The 23,633-nt window shown below is 46.6% G+C and overlaps 1 protein-coding gene across 4 annotated transcripts in view; it reads right to left on the bottom strand.

Annotated features, from left to right (window-relative positions):
- NRP2 (neuropilin 2) overlaps positions 1–23,633 on the bottom strand; it is a 111,740-nt gene that overhangs the window by 73,842 nt on the left and 14,265 nt on the right. For all 4 annotated transcript variants that reach the window (XM_012661232.1, XM_012661233.1, XM_012661234.1 and 1 more), the window contains exons 2-3: positions 23,048–23,225; positions 4,280–4,461 (exon numbers count right to left, since the gene is read on the bottom strand). In XM_012661232.1, coding sequence (XP_012516686.1) covers positions 4,280–4,461; positions 23,048–23,225 — 360 coding nt within the window. The remainder of the gene's footprint in view (positions 1–4,279; positions 4,462–23,047; positions 23,226–23,633) is intronic.

Below are 23,633 nucleotides of genomic sequence, written 5' to 3'. Positions count from 1 at the left end.
CATCGCGAGTCTCTTTATTGACGGTTGCTTTCTGGAAAGCAGCGAAATGTCTGACTTGGAAAAGGAGTCATGCAAATAAGTGGGCTAACTTTCTTTAGCACCAGACAGGAAACTCCAGCACCCCCTACCTGAACATCCATCACCTCCTCGCTTCTGCCTTGCGCTGTGCCTTGGCAGGGTGGGGACCCAGGACGCAAGAGGGCAAGTGCTAACCTTTCCATGGGTCTTTGGAGGCTCTGAGCGCTGTGCTCTGCACCCGGTCCTTCAGAGGCATGGCAGTGGCAGGGCTGGCCCAGAGCGAGGCTTGAGCTGGAGCTGCCTCCCCAGCTTTGTTTACCGTTGGGCTGCAAACTCCTGAGGGCCTCCTCGATGGCCCGGCATGATGCAATTCAGCAAAGCCAGGCCAGCTGGCAGGTCTTCAGGGGGCCAAGAGGAATTTTGAAAAGGTTAGAGTTTATGGCTGCTGTGCAGCCTTCTTCATGTGGGCCACTTAGCTGAGCCTTGCACACAGCTGGGAGGAAATTAACTCTCCATTCACAACATGCTTGAGAGCTAGAAAGGGCATCCTGACATTTCTCTTAGAGTCTACGCTATTGTCATTCCCTTAGAAGGCAAGGAGAAGCCCCACCCCCAGCAGTGGGGAATCTGTGGCAGAATTTTTCTTTGGTCCCTCTCATAGGTGGGGCACAAGTGCTTCCAAGATGGACATCTAGCGCATCTGAGAGAGACCTGGAGCATGCGAGAGTCTATAGTGTCCACAGTTTCCAGGGCCCTGAGCATTCAACTGGAAAGAATTTTTCAACCTTAGGTTCTTAAGGCAAAAAAAAAAAAAAGTATACATTTCTGATATATATGGCTATAAATGGATATATCCTCTGGCTTATTTTGAATGAGGTGGGAAAACTTTCATCTAGCTTTATCTTTTTTTATGTAGAAAAATCAAACCCGTCTATTAAAATCATGTGTTTGTGTTTAATTTCATCATCTCACTGTGTGCAGCACGGGCAGAGCATCAGAAAGGCAACTGAATATCAAATGCTGAGAAGAGATCTCAGAAAAGGAAACAAAAGTTGACTCTTGGAAATATCTACCTAACCCAACATCTTTTTCTGCGATGTGTTAAAAGGATTAAAGGTTAAAAAAGTAACTCAGGCAACAAATAGTCAAGTCCACTCAATGCTAAGATTGTCCATAGAAGCTGGAGATTTTGGTTACAGTGAATGATTTCATACCAAAGGACTCTGGTATGAAACTGCCCACTCTGTGTTTTTCCTCTGTGAATTTTATAATAACCGCAAGTGGAAGAAGAATCTACACATATGAAGATATTTAAAACATGGCGGATTTATCCAAAGCTGAGCTTTCCTTGACCACAGAAGGTGAATTCAGTTCTTTAATTCAGGGAGTAGAGGTAGTGGGTGCTCCAGGTTTTCTCTACCTGTGAATGACTCCAGAAATTTCAGTTTCAGAAATGTCACTGGGCAAACAGGAAGAAAACCTGATCTTGAACTTTGGTCAAAGGAGCATCAGGGGGAAAAACAACAACAACACACACACACACACCACACATTTTCCACTGATTTCACTTCTGATGTTACTTTTTTAAGCTTAAAAATTTATTTTTCTGTTCTGTTCAGGATTTGGTGATTATTGAGATCTTTGAAGTTTGTGAATTGTTTGAGCTTACGCTTTGATATGGGGACAGTCTGGCGACACATAGAATCTTTTATAAACCGTTTCACTTAGGGCAGACATGAACCTTCTACTGCAGACACTGGCCCCTGGTCAGCGCCCACATCGTGGGTTCTGCGGCAGAGCCCCGCCAGGGCAATGTGCTGTCGAAGGCTTCCAGAGCCCTCTGTATGGCTATTTGCGTATCTGTGTTTATAGTTTCCTTCTTCTTCCTCTTTATGAATCCGACTAGCGAGCATAGCTGTGTTTGTTTGGATTTCTTCAGCATGTCCACCCACTTCTTTCATGTCCTGTGAATGACGTAGACTGTGTGTATTTTCTCTCAGGACTCCAACAATGGGAGTATAGGTATAGGACAGGACACCTGCAAGAACACTCATCTTTTTAAACTTCTCAGTTTTGAATTTTGTGTTTTATATGGGGCTGACTTTTGTGCTGAGAGTTGCTCTTCGGTATGGGTGCGACGGCAGGCGTGAGCAGTTCCGAGAAGGCTACTGGGCTCTCACCTTCTGTCACGTTCCCGGGAGCGAGGTTGTTGTTGGCAGGACTGTCTCTCACTGTGGCAATCCCTTCTACAGGCAACCCTGATCCTTAACACAGGAAGCCCTGTTTCTCCAAGCCCAAGCCACCCAGCTTCCTTGATGAGCACCATTGTCCCAGACAGTCCCCAGACTTGCTGTCTCATTCCAAATCCTTCTTCAGCATGTCCTCAAGACAGCAATGCTGAATTATGCTACCCTCTTGCATGTTTCATCTTTTAATAGCCTTCTATCCTTCTTTCAAATTTGCATAATGGATAGAGTGAACATTCACTTTTTTCGTGGCCTTCTGGAGAATGTGGCATCATGAATTGCGAAATGCTAAGCATGGAGGTGTGAGACCACAGATGAGCTCTAATGGCTCTGCTCACCCTTGCTCTGACGTCCCTGGGCCAGCTCCCTGGAGGATCTTGCTTGGAGCTGTTTTCCTTTCATGCTCAGCACAGTGGAATCGAGTGACGGCTTTAGCACTAGGGACCTTGCTACCTGATAGATTCTTCAGAGCCACTCAATCGCTTCCCCGTTTTCATAACCACAGCACGTTAATTGTACCTTCACTTAGCACTTACTCATTCCACCTCATAGTATAGCTCTCCTTTCAATTCACATACACAGTCATCCAGCAGCACCCACTGTGCCTCTGTTATGTGCTGAGGGATCACACACCTGTCTCTCCAACTAGGAGACAGCAAACACCCTGTTTTATTCCTTTCTCTTGTATTCTCCCCACTGCTGGGCAGCAAAGGATGTTCCATCAGTGCTGGCGGCATTGACCTGAAGCTTGCACAGGGCTCAAGGGAATGTGCATCAGCTGTCTGGGGGCCTCACACCAGCCCGAGCCACTGGACACACAGACTGTCAGTCCCTGTGACCTCACCGTGGTCAGGAGCATGAAAACCCGAGGCAGACGGACCTTCCTGGGACTTGACCCTGTGACAGCTCGGACTCCCACTCTGGCACAACGCAATTCCCTCGGCCCACCCCTGCATCTGATGCCACGTTCTTGCTCTCAGGCAGACCAATCCGACAAATATTTAGACAGAGTGGATATAAAAAGTGCTTTCAGCAGCTACCACTTCCTTTCAAGAACTGTTTAGTGAAAAAGAAAATATATATGAATAGTTCCCCTCACACTGAACTCGACAGGCGCCGGGCCCGGGCCTCTCGATGACAAGGCTGACAGCCTCCCCTTGAACCAGACTCTATCCGTGAGTTGTAAAACTTAGACTGCTGGAGAGCGGAGACACGCGCTCGTAGATGGAGCCTGGGAGGTGGGGAGAGGGGTGGGGTGAGGGGAGAACTGGAGGCGACACCTCCCTCAGCCTGGAGATAAGGAGCCCCATGCGTGGGAGGGGAGGAATAAATGTCTGCTGTACCCAGTTACGGAAACGCGCGCTCGCATATTCTCTGGGACTAAAGTTATCTAAGGGGGACCTAATGGAAATCAAGCAGTCAACTTGACATGCGTGCAGTGTTCCATGCCCCTCTGTCTGCTGTCTTCTCACTGCTTTTCTGGGCGTCACTTTCATTGGCACTTGGGAAATCGGGTTTGAATGGGTAGAAGTGGTAACATGGCTCGCCAAGGGGAATTTCTAGGAGCCTTATTTTAATTTAAGAGTTACGGTGTGACCTCATTTGGAGGGTCATGGTAAGATCTTTAGAGACTCTAAACAATGAAAAGATTATGTCCTCAGTCCCATGTAATTCCAAATAAAGGCAACATTAAACCATGAAGTAAATGGTGGGAAGTTCAAATGAGTTTTGCTTTTTCCCATGAAGATTATTTTGATTTTTAAAAACGCACAAAAATCAGATTCTTTCAAAAAGTGTTTTTCTATTTATTTGGTGCCCCCACTCTGGCCCCTCCAGTTGGATGATAACCTGAACTGGCTCTTCTCGGGGTGTCTCCAGGCTCACCCTGAACCTCTCGCCATGCTCCCGCTGGATGAAACTATAACCCTTACCACCTGTCCCAACCCACCGGGCTGCTGTCCGCCCTTCGTCTCCATGATGCCGAACTCCCAGCCCCTGCCTCGGACCACACTGACCTGTCTTGAAGATCTCATAGCGCAGGGAGAAGCCTGCTCCCTGCCGGGCGTAGTCGGAGGTGAACTTGATGTAGAGCATGGAGCCCGAGGAGATGATGGTGGGCGGGGCGATGTTCCCACAGTGCTTGCCCAGGAGGTCTGCAGATTCACTGTCCCCATCCCGAATCTCAATGAAGTCATACCTGGGTGGGGATGGCACAGACAAGAAAAGATCACTACAAGGACATGAGACAGAACCATTGTCTCAATCCGACTCATGTCTCCCTCCATTCATTTACACAATTCAGGTGTTTCAGACAGATAAATAAAGGGCACTTATGTCTGCTTGCATAGACTGGCAAACAGAGACACAGGAAGTTGCTGTGCTTTGTTAAAGCCACAGAGTGAATGAGCTGGAAGGCCTTATCTCCTGCCCACGTAAGAGAGTAGCCTCATTCTCAAAACAGACATTTTTTTCCCCCTTTGGTAGCACCATTTTCATTTCCATTATGATCTCTCAGAATCTCAGTCTCTCCTTTTTGCTCTGTGTCATTGTAAGCTACTTAACCACTTTGAGCATCAATTTCTCCATCTGTAGGGCACGGATCAAAAATATCTCCTCCAGAAGGCTGGGAAGGAGATGGAATGAAAACATGTAGCGGGCTATGTACCGTGCAGGCCCCACTGGGGATGTCTCAGAGATGTTGTTTATTTTCCTGCCTCCCTCTCGCCCCCGTTTCAATTTTTTCCCTGGTCGTCCCCTCTTTGTTAGTGACGAAGGCTCCCCATCACCTCCTTCCCCGAGATGACTCTGCGAAGTTCACATCAGCAGTGTCTAGTCAACACACATTTTTAAAAGGAATCAGCATCATATTAGATAAGGCAATAAAAACCTTTCTCCAAAAGCAGGGGCTGAGTCCCTAGGGACCCAGTGTCTACGCACACACAACTATTAGCTCAGCAAGAGGCGGAGCGGGCTGCCCTCCCTAAGCTGAGGCCTGTGCTCAGTTTAAGCAGAGTCAAACTGGCCGGGGTGGGGGGAAGACACCTCCAAGACATCCTTGGCTAGGTTCATGGGACGGTGCACACATAACGCACCGTTTTATCTTGACAGACACACATTTTTCAGCTTCGGTATGTGCTCTGGCAATCCTCACGGTGCTGTGTTTGTGCTCCCTTTCTGGGCTACCAGTTAATATGCCTGTCACAACTGCTTAGGTGGGAAACTTCCTTTCCACCAGCTCCCTTTAAATTGCTGGCCACTGTACCATTATTTACTGAAACCATCCATCTCCCTCTCCTTCCATCTCTGTTTATTTATTTTGTATCAATCTGTTAAAGCAACACATAAGAAATCTCTTCCTTGCAGGTAAAGAGAGGGTTGGGAAGGCCCCCTGCTCTGGGATGTGCCAGCCGGCTCAAGTCACCCCCAGGGTCTGGGGGGGCGGCTGCCTGCAGAAGGGGCTGGTGTGAGCTGCAGAGTCCTCACTTCAGCCCCCGGGAGCCATATTGCTCTGCCACTTCCAAATTGTAGAGCTGCAAAGGAAGTATACGAAAGAGTGGACCAGGCTTAGTTCATTCGTAGACCCCACAGGCTGGACTCCTACAGTCAAAGGAACCACTGAAGCTGGTTTAGAGTCTGGAGAAGTTAAGACAGCAGTTTTCCCTGGGGAGCTCGGGAGAGATGGCCACAGACTGAGAAGCCTGTGGGAGTGGGGGAATCTGTTTACGTCTATGATTGCAGCAAAGGAGATGGTGCTGACTTTGAAAACATGCTTCTTCACTTCCAAAAAAAAAAAGTGAAAAAGTGCTTAGTTCATTCTCAGGGGAAACTCCCCAGACCTTCTGGAAAACCCCTCCTTGCTATTTCTACACTGAGGCAAGCGCTGCCGGACAGTCCCGTTCCACTGAGCAGCGGTGATGCCCTAGCAGTGTACGCAAGGGTCGAGAGGCCGCGCCAGCTGTGTTCATTCATCACACACCGCGCTCACCTGCGCTGGGAAACAGGGGTCCTGGGCCCGGGAGTCTCAACCCCAGAAGCGGACAGAGCTGGGTTTGGATCCCAGCTTGGCCACTTTTGAGCTGGGTGCCCTCAGGCAAGTTATTGAAACTTTCTGAGCCTCAGAAATGGGTAAGATAAAAGTAAAATAGGGATATTAGAACTTTTCTCCTGGGATTATTGTGAGATTTAAACGACTGAATCTGATCGATACAAAGTGTTAGTACACAGTCTGCACTCAGTGCGCGCTTAATAAATGTTTCTTGTGTCCTCACCCATTTCAGAGGCGAAGGGGATGAGGTGTAGAGCAGAAGTGACTTTCTCTAAGAGAGCAAAGGTGCAGAATAAGTGGGAATGAAATCTATTCAAACATTTTGGAAGGCATTTTGGCAAAATGTGACAAAGTTAATATGCACATAGCCTTTAATCCAGCAATCCTACGGCTAGGAATTTTTCCTAAGAAAACAATTGCACAATTGTGCAAAGATATATATGAATCTTTGTGCATATGTTTTAAAAAGCATATGAAAAGTGGGAAGATAGTGTGTTTATAAATAGCATCGTGTTTGAAAGTCCAACCATAAAGGGTGGGCAAATCAATTTTGGTATATTTAGAAAATGGACTATTCTGTTGCTATAGTAAATAGTGCTGCAGGTCTAGCATTTTTGTTTTTACTGAAAAATGCTCATGATATACAATTAACTTCAAAAAGTAAATTTTTTAAAAGTATGTTGAAAATATATATATTTCCTTGCATAAGCATGCAGAAAAAAGTCTGAAAGATTACATATTAAAATACTAACAGTGGCAAGATACATGGGTGGTACGATAATTGATCATTTTTACTTTCTTCTTTGTTCCCTTCTATTATCTGAATTGTTTATGAGGAGCCCACATTTCTTTAATAAGCCAAAAAAATACATAGAGTTGCTTGTATTAAGAATTTTTTTTCAAAGTAGAGGAATTGAGAAAAATAATCCAGCTCTCATGATTTACCAGATAAAGAAATAAATTCATCACCATCACCATCATCCTCGTCATCATCATCCGGCTCCCAGAACTGGAGTGAGGACAAACTAAGACACAGTGTGTCAGAACACCTAGAGTAGTGCCAAGGATATGGCCTACACTCAATAAATAATTTAAAAAAAATTTTTTTAAAGACCACCAGATAGTTCTAATCTTTGTGTTGGCCATTTCTCTGGGAAGGACAAAGAGAGGCCCTGACATCCCACTGGCTTGTTCGTCAGAAGTGGGAGGTTTTATCTGGTTGCCTAATCATGCATAGAGTAATTTAGGGGATTAACAGAATCAGTGATGAAGCTACCCACCAAATACCACAGTGACAAGCCTACCTCAATTTACTCAACGGATATTCTTTTTTGTAATGCGGCCAGCAACAAATTCATCCTTATATATCTACATACACATCTAAAGAAGGGATGCATTTTTGAAAAAGGGTCATATAATTCAATTATGTTATAAATTTTCTCTCTGAGCTTGTTGGGTAACGGATCCGTCTGGTGAATCCTTTTGTGAAGCAAATAATCAGCCTTTACTTGAACTTCTTAGGAAAACTGGGTTTTCCTGTAAGGTTTGCTTGAGGGGGAGGCGACTCAGTTACAGTTTCGTGGCTGAGCCCCCCTCCCTTGCTACCACCGCCCCTGGTTTGGTTCTGCCCTGTGGACAAGCCCCACTTAACCACATGGTCCTCTGGCTGGGTTTTTTACATAAAGGGCACACTCCAAATGACATGCTGACTTCATACAGAATGTCTCATTTACCTCCTGTGTGACTGACTCATTTGGGGAAATTTTTTATTATTAGGGATTTGCTACAGCTGGAGTAAATCTCCTTAGAAATTTCAGTGTTGTCAGGTTCATTTGTGAAGAGTTCGGCAGAGGCTTAGGAAGTTTGCGGCCTTGGAATGAATATGGCTTTGCATCTAGCAGCTGATATCCAGTGTTTGTTTGGTAAAGGAATCTGGGGTACAAACTCAGAGCTCCCCCCTCGATAGTCCAGTGGGGTGACTTGAAAAGCTGCTCCTCTTAGAACACATCACTCATTCTCCGGAAGGCAACATAAACCAGCTAACCGACATATTAACGATAGTGTTTGCATTTCATTATTCATAATCTCTCCTAAATGAAAAAATTCCTTTCAAAGCTTTAACACTACCTTTTATTATTTTATTTATTTTTCTCCTGAGCTGAAGTAGCCATTTCTACTCCCGGTTCTTTTTTCTCCCTAAAACTGTTCCCCAAGCACCTTTTGCCTTTTCTCCTCACGGATTCTGACATCTGCCTGTCGAGCACTTGTCTAGAGAATGCTTTCTCTCCTTTCTTTCTCAACTTCAAAGTCTTACGTTTCTCTCCCCAAACCCACATTTAGGGGTTGGGAATCTTGATGGTAGAATTAATTTTAAGAGTCCACAGGAGAGATATGAAAAAGCAACAATCTCATCTCTTCCTCTCATCACTAGGCAAACATGAAAAGAGGCTTTCTAGTTGCCACAACTCTATCCATGCTGGACACTTCCCAGCAGGGCACGAAAGGTTGGGCTGCCCAGTGGAGCCGGTGCTGGAAGATTGACCAAGCTGGGGCCCTTCTCTCAAGGTGGGATGATGTCTAGCTGCTGTCAGAGTCCACCTTTGGGGATGCCACATAGAACCACTTGTGAAGGGATTTCTATATCAAAGACAGAGTATTTAGGTCCTCTAAGTAAGAATACTATGCCCATTCTATGGGATTTGGGTCTACATATCAGAACATCTGTGCTCAAGTCCTGAAGTCATAATTTTGCCAACCAAGCAATGCCTCCTTTCACACTGCTTGGATCATAAAATGTTTCAGACTTTTTATATATGGCAAGGGCTTTCCAGCCCCCGGGCTTTTGCACTTGCTCTTTTTCTCTGCTTGCAATGCTCTTGCTTAGTTTTGTCCATGGCTGGCTGTTTCTCATCCTTCAGGACTAAGTGCCAGTGTCACCTCCTCAGGGGAGCCTGCCCTGACCACCCTATTTTAGATAGCATGCCCTTGCCATCCCCTACTTCCTTTATAGCTATTATCACAGTCTGGAAAGGTCTTGTCAACATACTTACTTGTTTACGATCTATCTCCTGTACTAGGCAGTAAGCACCATGAGAGCAAGGGTTGTCTTTTCACTGCTGAATTTATAAGATTTGCTTGGTGCCTGGCACATAGGAGAACTCACTAAGTTTTTGCTAAGTGAATAAATGAATACGGGCTTTGAGGTCGTTGTCCCATGTGAAGAAGAAGGCATGCTATGATGATGCTTTCTGAGGGGGTTGCTCTGTCGGTCCATTTTATGCTCTCTGCCTTTGTCCCCCGACACATTTACTGAGCTATTCTGGTTGTATCTGAAAACCAAAATGTTGCCTCGTGACTCAAAAACATGAAATATAACATTTTGAGTGGAAGAAACATCTCAAATCATGCTGACAGCATTTTCACTATTAGCGGCAAACAAATCAACTATAATTAAAATGCTGTCAAAGTGATTTGAGATTTTTCTCACACTTTCAAAGTTCCATATTTCATGAGTAGATTATCCAGGCCAGAGAATTTATCACCTCCTGGAGTGCCTTTCTTCCAGGAAGCTCAAAGACATCTACAAACACTGTCTTATTAATCCTTACATTAAAACCTGCGAGGAGAATAGGAGCAACGTAGACGACTTCCCAACAAAGGAGCTGTCTGATAAATGAAGAAGCTGCAAGGCGGGTCTGCACAATGCTGAGGTCTCCGGTCAGTTCCGGGCCAAAGCCAGGCCACCTGCTGCTTGGGCTCAGTATGGACACCCAGGCTTTATGAAGAAATGGGCTTGCTTTCAGGTTGGATTTTTTACAAAGTAAATTTCATTTCCTTGAATTTCTCCCTTTCATCGGTACCATCCACATAATAAGAAACTGGTATATCGTGAAAAGTGCTCACATTTTATTGAGCATGTACTACGGGCCAGGCCCTCAGTTTAGATATTATTTCATTTAATCCTCATTTAGTACACACCTGTTACAATCACCATGCATTTGCAGATGCAGACACTGAGGCTCAGAGAGGTTAGGTGACTTGCCCAAGGTCATATGATGAGGAAAGCTCAGAGGCAGGCTTTGAACCCAGGCAATCAAGCATATACACCCCACCTCCCTCTCTTTCCCTCCTTGGGGAATAAAGATCTGAGAGCAGTGAAAACACCAGATTGCCACAGCACAATAGCATCAGCAGGTACCAGGCAGAAAGAATCCTTTCGCCCTCAGGTTTCCACAAAATGGGTATAATGTATGAAAGAGACTTAACAAAATCTTGTTGATCTGTTTAAACAACGTCTACAGGACTTACCAAAATTAATAGACAAATCACCAACAGGAACAGTGAGCAGATTTAGAATTCATGGTTTTAAGACTCACCCAGTAGAAATCGAGCTTGTAAATGTTCAGATGGGATAACATATTAATTTTTGTAAGTGTAGTATTTTTATAAGCACATATATTCATTTGTGAACATATGGCCCATTGAGTGAGAAAACAGCACCCTGTGTATTTATAAGCTCTTAAAGTATCATCTAGAACACATATTCTAAAATCCATGGATTTGTAGTAGGGTCCACACGAATTTCAGTGGGTTGGCATACGAACCCCTGTAGTCATGTGCTGAAATTTTGTGTTTGTGTGTACGCACATTTTCCTAGAGAAGGGGTCTGTGACAAAAGAAGTCTTAAATTACTGTTACACAAAAACGTATCTGTCTGAGAGTATGTACACACTGTACACTTAGTGTATGGGCCTTGTGGATAATCCAGCTGGTTTCTGTCACTTGCGAGTGGTGTGACTGCAGCCAAAGTACCTAACCTGAGTCTCAGTTTTTCATCTATAAAATGGACATAATAACAGTCCCCACCTTTTGGGATTGTGGCAGGATTGCGAAGGTAGACACAGGCCCAGCACAGTGTCAGATGCCTTAGAAAACACACGAGAGACACTAGTGATTTTTCTTATTACCACTGTTGGACAAAATGGGATGGTGGACTTGGGGGAGAAAAGAGTTACACATATGTGATGCTCTGAGCACCAGACATGAGAAGACGAAATTAAAAGCCATAGTTAGAGACAGTCTCAGTGCCCCAACCTGGGGGCTAGGTTTCTAAAAAGGCCCCCTACACACACACAAATCCATCAACAGTGCTTCAGTCACTTGAGTTTCTGAGATTTTATTTCAATCTTATGTTGCCGAGTCCAGGCTTAGATGGGTTCAAAACCACCCCTCTTCCATTTGCTGTGTCTCGAACAGCAAGGTACTGAACCCCCACACAGGTTGGTGAATTAATGCAGCCATCCTGATTTCATGGAAGACCATTTTTCCACGGACCTGGGGTGGGGGTGGGGGTCTGCAGAGCTCTGCGGCCTGGTCCCTAACAGGCCATGGGCCTGGTAGCAGTCCACGGCTGGGGTTGGGGACCGCAGAGTTAATGCACATCAATAGCTCAGCATGTTAGGTAGGGATGGGGGTATACAAGTGGCAGGGCAGGCGGTTAGACATGCAGGTGGCAGGGCAGGAGACAGGGGGATGTGGTCAGTGGCTGAGGGTCAGGACCAATAAAAACAGAGAAAAGAAACCACAAAAGCAAGAACTTGAGGTTAGGGACGTTTCCCAGCCGGGAGCATGTGCAGAAGTACCTGCCACATAGTAAGTGCTCAGCGAGCAGATGTGAGTTGTCGCTGCTGCTATTGTTAGCTGTTACGGGACGCCAAAGCCCCAGGCAGTTCGCAAACTCTGTCTGTGTATCTGCAGCAGCACCAGGTGCCTTTTTAAGAACGGCTGTTTGCAGTTGCATTTCTTCCTTCGTTTCTTCCCGCCGCAAATCTCTGATATTTTGAGCTTCTTATGCACAATCCCCTCACAACCAGGGTCACCACAGCTCTTTAGAAGGGAGGAAATCTGACCACCCAGCAAAGGAAGTACGCGAAGAGAATAACCCAAAACAAACTGAAGGAATTATTCCAAAAAACCTTGAAGGCAAGAAAATGGAAACTACAAATAACATCTATTTATAATTGCTGGTTGTTTTTCCGCAGAAGCCCTGGGCCGATGGAGAGGGCCCCGCCGGGCTCATTGTTCCTGGTGGAGCAGGCTGCCAAAAATGGCGCTCCATGTGAGGAAGGAGGCCGCCGCAGACGGGGTGTCTGATAAGTCTCACTGTAGGTGAACTTTCAGAGAATTAAGGGCACACAACAAAGCCTCCACCACTTCTGCCCTGATGCTCCGGGTGAACACCACTTCCCCCACTGACCTGGCCTTCCAGCAAGACACATTCCTGAGGCCATATGGCCACAGATCTGCTCTGCTCCTGGACCAGCAAGCACTCTGGAAGCCACCGGGATGGAACGTGTTTGCTTATGTAAGGAAGGATTTTCTAGGCAGCCGGTGCCAATGCGAAGTTTAAGGCTGCGGGCCTGGCTGCTTTCAGCATGACCATTGGGTCTTCCTTTGGTCTGCTCTGTGTCTATAAAATCCTCACCCTCTGCAGTCAACTTGCCAGCATTTGTAACGAGACCAGAGCACAAAGTGGGTGAGAGGAGCCCGCAAGTTTTGTCCATTTCTGTCTTCCTTAGAGGCAGCAGCAGCAGGGCTGGAACTCACTGAATTGTCCTGTCCTGGGTCAAGCAAGCTATTATGCCTCAGTTTGCATCATCTCATAAATGGGAACAGGGATCATGCCTCTGTGCCTCTCGGGCCTCACTAGAAGGGGCATAAAGTGGCAACCATTGAGAGGAAAATCAGAACACATCACCTTGGGGCCCCCAGTGAACTGAAAGTGTCCCTCCACTTGGTGGTGTGAACAGTTCCCTCCGGGACAGGCGTTCACTAATCCTGGCTCCCAGAGGCTCCAACTGTGACAGCAAACCACAACCTCCCCATCTGTCCAAAAAACGGGAGCCTGCTGGGACAGAGGTGTGCTGGGCATCAGAGAAAAGCCCGTTTTGTTTTTCCCGGGATTTAGGCACCCAATCATTTTTCTATTCCCCTTTGCTGGCATCCAGCCTCCATAAAAAACTCAGAGGACACAAACTCATCTGAACAACGTGCCATACAGAAATCCAAGTCCGGGACAGTCTGGGAGTAGACGGCATGTGTGACGGGCCCATTTGTGGGTTTCAGTCACTTGGAGCTTCAGGTTACAGAGCTCAGGGCTTCTCCTGGCCCCAGGGGCAAACTTGTCACTATTGTGCAAAAAGCACTGTGGTGTGGAAATGATGCGCCCGCACTAAATGTCCAGGCAGGAAGGGGCCGCTGCCACGCCAGGGTGGAGATTCTGAATATAGCACTCAGCGGCAGTCAGCTGGAACTGCTTCCTCCTCTCAGACCTCCACTCGGTCCCTGTGCTTCCCAGGGCTGCAGAGGCAGTCCGGTCCATGCAAGGCACGTCACAGCGCTTGCCTCTCCCCATCACAGAAATGCCCCTTCCACTTGGAAAGACCTGGTCAGGGTTTGTTGAGGGTGGAAGCAGTGAACATTCAGGAATGTCGCGTGCTCCTGGTTAAAGGCTCACGAGACCACGAAGAAATGTGTCTCGAAAGGACATGAGCTCCTACAAGAAGGGGAACCAGATTGCAGGAAGTCTCCAAGCAGGATGGGAGCAGTGTGAGTCAGACCTTGAAGGACCTTTACTCATCCCACAGCCACAAGCAGGCCGTTTGCTTCGTGCACGGGGCTGCTGGCAGCTGCCCGCCACCACATTGCAGCGACCGGCGGGGCCCTCACAGCGTGGGAGGAGGCGTCTGTGCCACGGATGGGCCGCAAGAGCCACGCATGGATAAGGGCCCTGACAGGAAAGAGGGCAGCAGGAGAGACCCCCACAAGAGAAGTCAGAACCCCAACATTTAACCCGGCAGCCTGCCCTGAGGCTTGGACTAAATCCTGTATCTGCTTGGACCTCAGTTTCCCAGTGGATGAGATCCAAAAACTAATCATACTTTCTTACCCTCCTACCACTCTCAAAGGGATGACACATAGATAAATCACTTTGAACTTTCAGATGAAAGGTGCTCTATAAACCTCAGGTCTCATCAACTGTAATTGTTACGGTAATTATTTTAATGATAATGATGATAATGGCAGAAGGGGGTTGGGTGGGGACAGAGCCTCCTACCTTGAGACAAAGAAAATCTCTCCCATTAAAACCTGCCTCATGATTCCTTCTGCTCCTACCTCACAACCATCTCTTTCAAACTGCCAGTGCCTGGGCTGAAATATTATTTACTCCTTTCCTTTCCAATAAAACAATTATTTGTTCCACCGCTTTCCCCCTCACTCGCTCTCCGCTGTGTCTAGCTTCGACCTGACAGCTCAGCCATGGACTGTTTACACGTCTCGCTCACCCTCCAAGGCTCTGGTTCAGCTCCATTGACACTAAAGGCAGGCGAATTCTCTCGGTGTGAGGAATCAATTACTTCCGCTGACACTCTATTACTGGCCCTCACGTCTTTGGACTCCAGATGGAGAGTGAAGGTGGTAGTGGGGATGGCAGGGAATTTGAAGAGGGTGGTGAGGGGGGCTGGGGGCTCAGGGAGCAGGAGGTGGGTGACAGGGAGGCAGACAGAGATGACTGACTGAGAGGCCTCCAGCTTGCATTTAAAGACACAGAAGGACATCTCTCTCCTTGACTGCCCCGCCGGCATCCGGAGGTGACCACATGGCAGGAAGAGGCAAAGAAAAGGAATAAAAAGAGAAAAGGAAAAGAAAAGGCTTGTCAAGGATATCTAAAGAAACGAGAGAGGCCCCAAATACCTAAGCACTGGGACAACCAATGACAGCTCTAAGCAGATGACACAGGTACACAAAGGCAGCTTTGGGCTGCCTGCCTTCGAATCCAGCCCTGCCATTACTGTCTGTGTGATCTTTCAGGGCCTCAGTGTCTCCATCTGTTAAATGGGCGTAATAGTGGTACCAGTATCAGTTGTGAAAGTTAAACATAGAAAGTTCTTAGCATCAGTCCTGGCAAGAGCTCAACAAATATTTGCTATTACTGTTTAATTCTAACCGACAGTCCCTCCATGTGACCTACAAACATATAGTTGCATCCCTAATGGGGCAAAGTAGAAAAACATTTAAAGACTGCCAAGATGCTTGGCTACAAAGCTGGGAAAAAGGCATAAAAAATCATGTGGGTTTTTCTTTATCATGTGGAGTCTCTGCTGCTCTTCCAAATCTATTAATAAGCCCAATTCACATTTATTTCTTTCTCCTTTTCCTTCTTCTTTAAAAAAAAATTTATTTTGACCCAGCTAACATTTTTCAGGGATTCTCCTTCTAGGAAAAAAATTTTGATTATGTAAATTAAATACAACCATCTCCTCTGCAATCAACTGAGATGAGTTGTGAGGCTCGAGGTCCCATAATGAAAGACGATTATGGAAGCTCTTGTCTAGAAGAAAAGACAAGGGCAGCTAATATATATATTTTTTTTTCTGGGATGATTTATCCAGGCAGAAGTAGAAGAATGGAATTAAATTATCTCCTGAGTTTCTCTTAATCCAAAGGTTTAAATCCCCTTGCCACTAAAAAGGACAAAACAAAGAGAATGGTTTTTTTTTTTTCTGTAGGACTCATGATTTCAGCAAAATACACAAATACCTTTTTAGAAAAATCTAATTTCTTTACTTGGTATATTTCCTTCTCTTCTTTATCCCCTCCACACTTAGAGCTCCCACTGAATTTCTTAAGACAGACTCCCAGCCGGTGTAATTAGATGGGAGAATTACATGGAGTTACATGGGGTGAGATGCTGGCCCCTGGGACCTCTGGGTTCAGAGAAGGTGCCAGGGTGGAGAGGCAGAACAAGTGGGATTGTGTATGACAAAATCTCAAGTGATTTTCTCAACCAGGAGTTAAAATGCATTGTCAAGAAGGACATCCACAGTGAAGCTTGCATTGAGACAGTTATGATTGCAACATTGCATGTTTAAAAACAAACTGCCCAAAATAATCCCAACTGCTCTTTAACCTCGGTAAGAGGAGGAGAACAATCTGTGAGTTGTTTTTCCTCCACTCCTCGGGCGAGGTGAAGTTGCTGGGTGGAGCCCTCGGCCAGGGTTGGTAAGCGGGGGGTCAGCGGCCAGCTGGGCTCGAGTTAGTGGGACTGTTCCCATTACTACACCACGTACCTGGAGGCGGATCTGTTTCTGTCATTAGGAGGATTGTTGCAATACAGAAAAGCATTACTGCTCACTGGTTCCTTGGGGGAATCGGAATATTTCTGTGGTTGGGCAGGCAGTAAATAATAATGTCAGTAATAATTTCATGAGTAATCAACCAGAGGGTCTCTCCTGAATGAGCACAAGACACCCTCTTGAACCACAGAGAACTCTTACTCTGCTTTGTTGGCTTTTCAGAGACTGCGGGGGACACCAGCTGAAGCCACACCTCCCATTGGGCAATTTGGCCTCCAGCCCTCTATTCACAGGAAAGAGACTCGGATTAAGAGAGAGTTCTGTGTAGGAGGAAACTGACCAGAGGAGCTTAATCCAAAGTGTTACTTGGACTTTCCTAGGCCGAACCCGCCTTCAGGCCTTAAACTGAGGGTCCCTAGCCACAGGGTAGGAGGCTGTGGAGACCCTGCAATGGACCGGGAGGCTTGGCAGGAGCAGAGAGTCCCCATAATCTTAGTCTTTCCTGCTTCCTGCCCACAGACTGTCTCCTAAGGAGACGGTGGAAGTTGCCTGGCCAGGAAATAAAATTAAATAGCATAGTTCAGGCACCTCTTCACCAGGAAGAGGCTTTGTATCAGCAAAGCACAAGGACAGCCCTTCTTACCCTACCCTCACAATGCTCATGGGGGAGGAAACTGGATTCAGGCATGTTCACTTACTTTGGTTCCCAAAGGCATCAACCTCTTCTCCTTGTGTTTTGAGTTGCTGCTGTCTGCCTGGAACCACCAGCCAAAGGCACTCCCCTGCTGCCTGCCTTCTTCAGCATCTGTGCAGCATCACTGCCTCCAGCAAGCCCTCCTTGATCTCGCAGGGTGAGGCTGAGCGTGGTGCTGTGGGCTCCAACAGGCCCATAGCATGTCCCCACCAGACACATAGCGTGGGGGAGGCAAAGATCTCAGGAGTAAAGATTACAGATTGAAAACTAGAGTATTATAGCAACTGTGCAGGTTTTGTGTGTATGTGTGTGTGTGTGTGTGTGTGTGTGTGTGTGTGTGTGTGAGAGGGTTAAATGAGATAATGAGTGTAAAGTGCTTAGCAAAGTGCCAGGCTCATAGGAGATGTTCCAGATGTGGTAGCTTTATTATCAACAATCATCTTTTCACTTGCCTCTTCCTCTCAAACTCTCAGCTCCACGAGGGAGAGGGCAAAGAGTACAACTTACTCATCATCTTTTTCCCAATGCTACCATTGTGTGTAGCACATAGTAGGTGTTTAATAACTATTTCCTGACGAATGAAAGAATGGTCTAGTCTCCCTTTGTTGGAGAAAGACCCAAGTCACAGAGTGGAAGTGACATTCATAGCCTGTATCCTATCCTCCTGCGGTCATGATGTCATATCCTCAGATGGATGGGTAGGGCAAACAGACCCGTCTGCCTTCCAGCGCAGGTTCTGGTCATGCTAACCTATTGCTTGGCTTCTCCGGTGTAAAAATATCACTAAAACAATCACCCGCACACATTTGCTTAGCAACCTCCCCAACTAGATGCTGTAGTTTAGAGTTTAGAAATGAAATATGTGGTCCATACCCTTGGAGAATTTACACGCTCAAAACACAAGATGACCACACGTGAATAAAACAACAAACAACTCAGGCAATGTCCAGTGCCCTGGGAGTTCAGAGTAGGGGCTGATAAAAGAGACATGGAGGAGGCAAGGAAACTCAGGGAAAGAGGAAGGAGCTTCCAGTTGGACACTGTGGAGGGAAGCGGGGGAGGGTCTGAGCTCAGGAACTCAGGGGCTCACGCGGATGCAAGATGGTGTGGCGTTTGGTTGTTTGCAAGGAAAGGAGGGTGTTCACCGAGCACAGGGAACACTGTTGGCTGGGTGGGGAGAGGCCAGATTATTGAGGTCTGGTCTGTTCCCTCTGTTTATTATGATTCATTCAACAACCTGGGACATGGCTACTTTCTAAGATATCATCCTTTACTTTGGGAGAAACAGACACATCTTCCAAGATGCAGAAGGTTCCTTTGGCTGTAAACACACATAAGAGCACCTTGTTCATCTAGGATACTTAGAGGCCAAATATCCAAAACCTTAAATATCCAGACTGGGTGGGTGTGAGGGGGTTCAGAAGAAAAGATCATGAGCTGCTAAATTAATGCCGAGAGCTCCGCGCTCTGTGGCTCTTCCCCTTGGTCCCTTTGGGACCACTCCCCAGCCTTACTCTGCTGTGGCTTGGCTGGCTGAAGCCAACTAAACAGAAATGCTGGCCCTGGTTCTGCACTGGCTTGGGGCAAAGCTTAGACCCCAGAACCAAAACGTCCCAATAGATAGCAAGACCTCCCGAAACAAAATTGATAACACATAATAAAAAGGTAACAAGGAGTCCCAAGGGGAAGGCTGCAGGAGGCAGGCATACTCATAACAGGAAGTGAAAGTGGGAGTATCGATAGAAAATAGTCCCAAATTTTCCCATGACAAAGTACAAAGATGTGGGCACAATTGCTAACTCATCGTGCATCTACATAAACAAGGCACGGCAATCTTGCAAAGTAGTATTATTACCACGGTTTTGCACATGAAGAAACTGACGACTGGGAAGTTTAAAAGGTCAGTAAAAATTCAAATCTAAATCTGTCTGTTCCAAATATGACATTACCTGGCCCCTGTCACAAAAGTGAAGTTTAGAAATATTAATAGAAGTTTGAGTCATCAAGAAAAAATTTGACTCCCCTCAATGTTGAGTTTATTTAAGAAGACAGAGAAGTGCGGCATGTGATTTAGAATGTTCTCTATCAGAAACCCTTTTAAAAAAGAACTTTCAGAATTTTAAAAGGGGATGTTTCAGTATTTGGAAATTCCACTTAGATGGAATGCTGTTCTTCAATGGTATATGGTAAATGAAATGTTATCCTGAACATAACACATAGAATCATTAGTGTAGACTTCCTTGAGAGGTTTCTAGGCTAAGAAATGTTCTTTTAAGTCTTTCTAGGGGCTTTTGCACTTTCTGAAACCCATCTGGAAATGACTAGTTCTCAAAAGGACCAGCTTCCTGATTTTGGTTCCATTTGGGTGAGCCTCTGGGATGGTGGGTGCCGTGCCTGTTTGAGGACTCATGAATCAGCTGTGTATCATACGCAGGCGGGTGTTTTTAAAAATACATACATTTTAAATTTTCGAAACGGAAAAAACCCTCAACTTTGTGTATGTGTTTCTAAAACCATAACATTCAGCCTGTTAGCTGATGACTCAAAAGAAAGGCCTCCGTCTGCTGAAGCAGCAGCATCCCCGCATCTTCCGCTCCACAGGGAATGAAGTGGCTGCTCTCTGTCTGCCCAGACAGCCCTGAGTCCTGCCCTTTTGTCCCTCAGCCACAGGGGCCTGGCAGTGCCACAGCAGCCTCTGGTTTCTGCCCACAGCTGCTAAACAGACCCCAGCACAGCCTGTGGGTGCTCAGGGCTTGGATCCCTGCAAATGGCTGGAGGGAGGAGTCAGGGGGAGCTCACCAGAGACGGTGGCCTTGGATTGCACTGATTCAGGCAAGGCTGAGGCTTGTGAGTGAAATTTTCCAAGCAGACAGCAAGCTTAGAGGGAACAAAGTTAACAAATGGCAGTTAGAGGAAAAGGTCTGTCTAGGGTTTACTCAGCAACAGCCTAGACCTTTGGGATGTAGATTTCAAGGTAGAGGGAGCCAAGGGCCCAGGGGCCACAACCCAGGATAATCCTTATATATCAGGCCCCGTCCCCAGGCCATGGGGCAATCTTTGCCATTAATTCTGCACACGGAAAAAAGAAGGAAAAACCCAAAGGCCACGTGCTGACCACTGCCCTTTCTCCACAGCTGGGCCGGCCTTTTTTTCTGACTTTCTTACTCATTTCCCCTTTTCGCTGGGGTCTTGCTGCTGTGTTCTATCATCAGAAGGACAGCGTGGGCAGTTTTCTTTTGGGAAGTACCCACCTTCTGGGCCTTAAGAGCCAAATCCAATTTGAAACATGCACCCAAAATGAAAGGAGAAAGCAGGCTGATTTCCTCTGACAGTCAGTGCTTTCCAACCTGGGAGCTCCCTTGGAAGGAAAATGAAGTATGGAAGAGAGAGGGGGCAGGCCGGAGAGCAGGAACAAGGCAGAACTTCCAGGACTTCAATTAGATTAATTGTTCCTCTCACAAGAAAGTAAAACAAGGCAGCGGACAGAGGGAAGCCCATTTATTCCAAATGCAAATGGCCAAGGGGAAATGTCAAAAATACATCGGAGAGTGAGAGGCTGAGAAAACCAGATGTGTCTTTCTAAATACAAAAATTAATGAGAGAGAGAGAGAGAGAAAAATGGGGCATGGAGGAGAAAAGGGGGAGGGACAGAGAATTAAGGACAAGGTTAAGTAGATGTGGCTTAATCCCAACAGAGCCTCTCTGACATTTGGCACTGGGGGAAACAGACCCCAGGAAGATTTTTTTTTCTAACCTTCTTGACCTTTTAAGTTCAAGCCAGAAGCATGAGACGGGGGAGTGAGGAGAAAAAGTGGAAGCGACTTAGTGAGGATGATAACCCAGAAGACACCCTGTAACTCACAGGGCTCTCCTGCTCCCACTCCAGCAAGGGGCCATGTCTTGTCCCTTCCTGGTTAGAGGATCCGGCGACCTTCAGTTCTCCCTATCTCTGGGGCTGAGGCCTGAGGGGAAGAGGTACCTGCAGCCCAAAGCAGGGCAGGGGCATGTTTTCCTGGCCTTTCATCCTTCCCGACATGTTCTAAGCCCTGTTCCCTAGCTCCCCAGCTTTTCCTCCCAAAAGCCATTCCTTCTCCCTCTGTCACTATGAATATACACAAGATGACCTCTTAGCAATTTCCCTGGGAGACTCGCTGGCATAAGCATAACAGAATCTGGCCCTCAGTCGGGAGAGGTACTTAGTCAAATTCCTCTGAGCTCAGACCCAAGCTCTCTGTGCATTATGCTTTGGTTTGTGCCAACTTTCTGCAGCCCAGCCAGAGGAACCAGGACCCCAAACACCTTATAAAGAAGCTCTTCTAACAGAAATTCTTGCTAAAGTTCACTGCCAGGGAATCAGAAACCTTGAGATGCTGAGCAAATGTATCCGGGATGGGCACTGGACTTAGACAGCGAGGAGCTGATGAGTTACCCTATGTCACCCACTGAGTCAAGAGAGGGTCTGGGATGAGAAACTCCACCCTATGACTCTTTATCACATGAGGCATCCAGCCGGGAAACCCTCTGTTTTCAACAAAGACTATCTCTTGTTAGGAGAAAACCATTATGGAGGTGTAAAGTAGTCCTGGGAGGATAATAATGACATGAATTCACTGAGCCTCACAGTCTAGGACTAGTTCAAGTGGGGCCTTGTTTCTTCCTGGAGGAGGAGCTGGCCCAGACCCGGCCTGCTCTGAAATGCAGGCGAGGTACCTGTCCCGCCAGCCGGCCCCTTTATTAATTTTTCAGTACTCACAATGCCTTCATCACAAGGACTGCTCAGACAATTTATCAATCACATGGGAGCTCTGAACACTTATCAGAGCAATGGCATGCTTAGGTGCTCATTTGGAGCAGAATGTGATCGTTGGCACATTCTTCTCTGCACAGAAAACTCTCACTTTTGTTTCAATAAGGAAAGACTTTAAGGTAGAGCTCACTAGACAGTACAAAGCGCATCTGCATTCTTTACGTTACAATGCTGCCTGCTTCCCAACCTCAACTTACAGGGACCTCGGTGTTAATGTGGCATTTGTAAAACACTCACAAATGTCTAAATGTCCACTTGGTACCTCCTAAGCCAGACACTTCCAAGATGGCAGAGCTGATGTTGTAAGACCAGCTGAGTCACCTCAGGTGACTGACTTAACCTCTCTGTGCTTTGATTTTCTCTTCTGCAAAATGGATATCATAATGGCCCCAGCTTCCCAGGGCCATTGTGAGAAGTGGATGGATTTATATTTGTAAAGCAATTAGAACAGTGCTTGTTAAACAAATCCATAACACCAACTTCGAGGCTGTAACCTGTGCAGCACAGATATCAAGAATCAATATGAATCTTCGATCTACTCACATAGACTCAGATTTTTTACTCTTTTTGCATAAGGAACCCAGCTGCCGCTTCATAAAATAACACACTGATCCTCCACTACTGGATGCAGAGGAAGTCCCTACTTGAGGATCCGGCTACTATCTCATGAAGGAAGATGGTGGGGTTTCTACTTGCAGCAGCTGTGGAAATGAGGAGATCTCCAAGGAGAAGGTAAATCCCAAAGTCGAGAGGGGGGGTATTGTAGTCTACCCCCACCCCCACGTGGAAATTCTCCTCCACTGCCAGCCGTTAAAGACAGGGTGCTATTCCTTACACCCTTCACTCAAGAAGGCTCTTTCCACAATATTGTGGGGTCAACTACACCTTTATTTCTCTTTTGAAAGAGAATGTCACCTCGAGGTTTGTCTCTGGGGCCAGGGGCCACCGCTGGTTAGCAGCAGGTCCTGGGGTGAGAAGTGCTGCCTTTCAGTGACAGAAGTGACAAGAGCATGGGGCGGGGTGGGGAGTATGAGTCTCATGAATAGGGTCCCACCGTGTGGTCCCCTATACACCGTGGGGTCCCACCAGGATGGTGCTTACTTGCAGTCGTGCTTCTCAATTTCGAAGTGAGGGTTGAAGTTGAGGACAATCTTCTGGTTGGGTTCAGGGGCATAGACGATCCACTCACAGTTCTGGTGGGAGGGGTAGTCCTGGGGGTAACCGGGAGAGGTGATGTAGCCAGCATCTTTGGAATTCAAACGACCTCCACAGGGTGGGTCTGAAAGAGAAACCAACAACCCAAAGAACTTCAAATATGCTACAGCCTTTATTCCCCTCTCCCTGCTTCTCTTCTCTACCAGTGGCTGATTACAACTCTTTTACAGACCTTTTATGGCAGTCCAGAAGACTAACCTACTTACTCATTCGGTGGAAGAGATTATTTCAGTTCATCTCTCCCCCTACCCACCCGACTACACGCACAGATGCACAAATGAAAGTATTCCAGAACACGGTCATAAATATTCCCAATTACATGGTCTGCGATTAAAAAAAACAAGACTGCAAACCGAACATGCCTCCCTGTCTTTTCCTGTCTCCCCTCCCTGGCCCATGTTCTTCTCCTTGTTCAAACCTCCCATCTCTATCTTTGTCTCATAAATCCCTCATTTTATTCGGTGTCTCCCAG

Source organism: Propithecus coquereli, unplaced genomic scaffold (genome assembly GCF_000956105.1).
Source record: "Propithecus coquereli isolate 6110/MARCELLA unplaced genomic scaffold, Pcoq_1.0 Scaffold70, whole genome shotgun sequence".
NCBI classification, from domain to species: Eukaryota; Metazoa; Chordata; class Mammalia; order Primates; family Indriidae; genus Propithecus; species Propithecus coquereli.
Note: the sequence above shows the minus strand (reverse complement) of the source record. Positions and strands in the feature narration are given on the sequence as shown.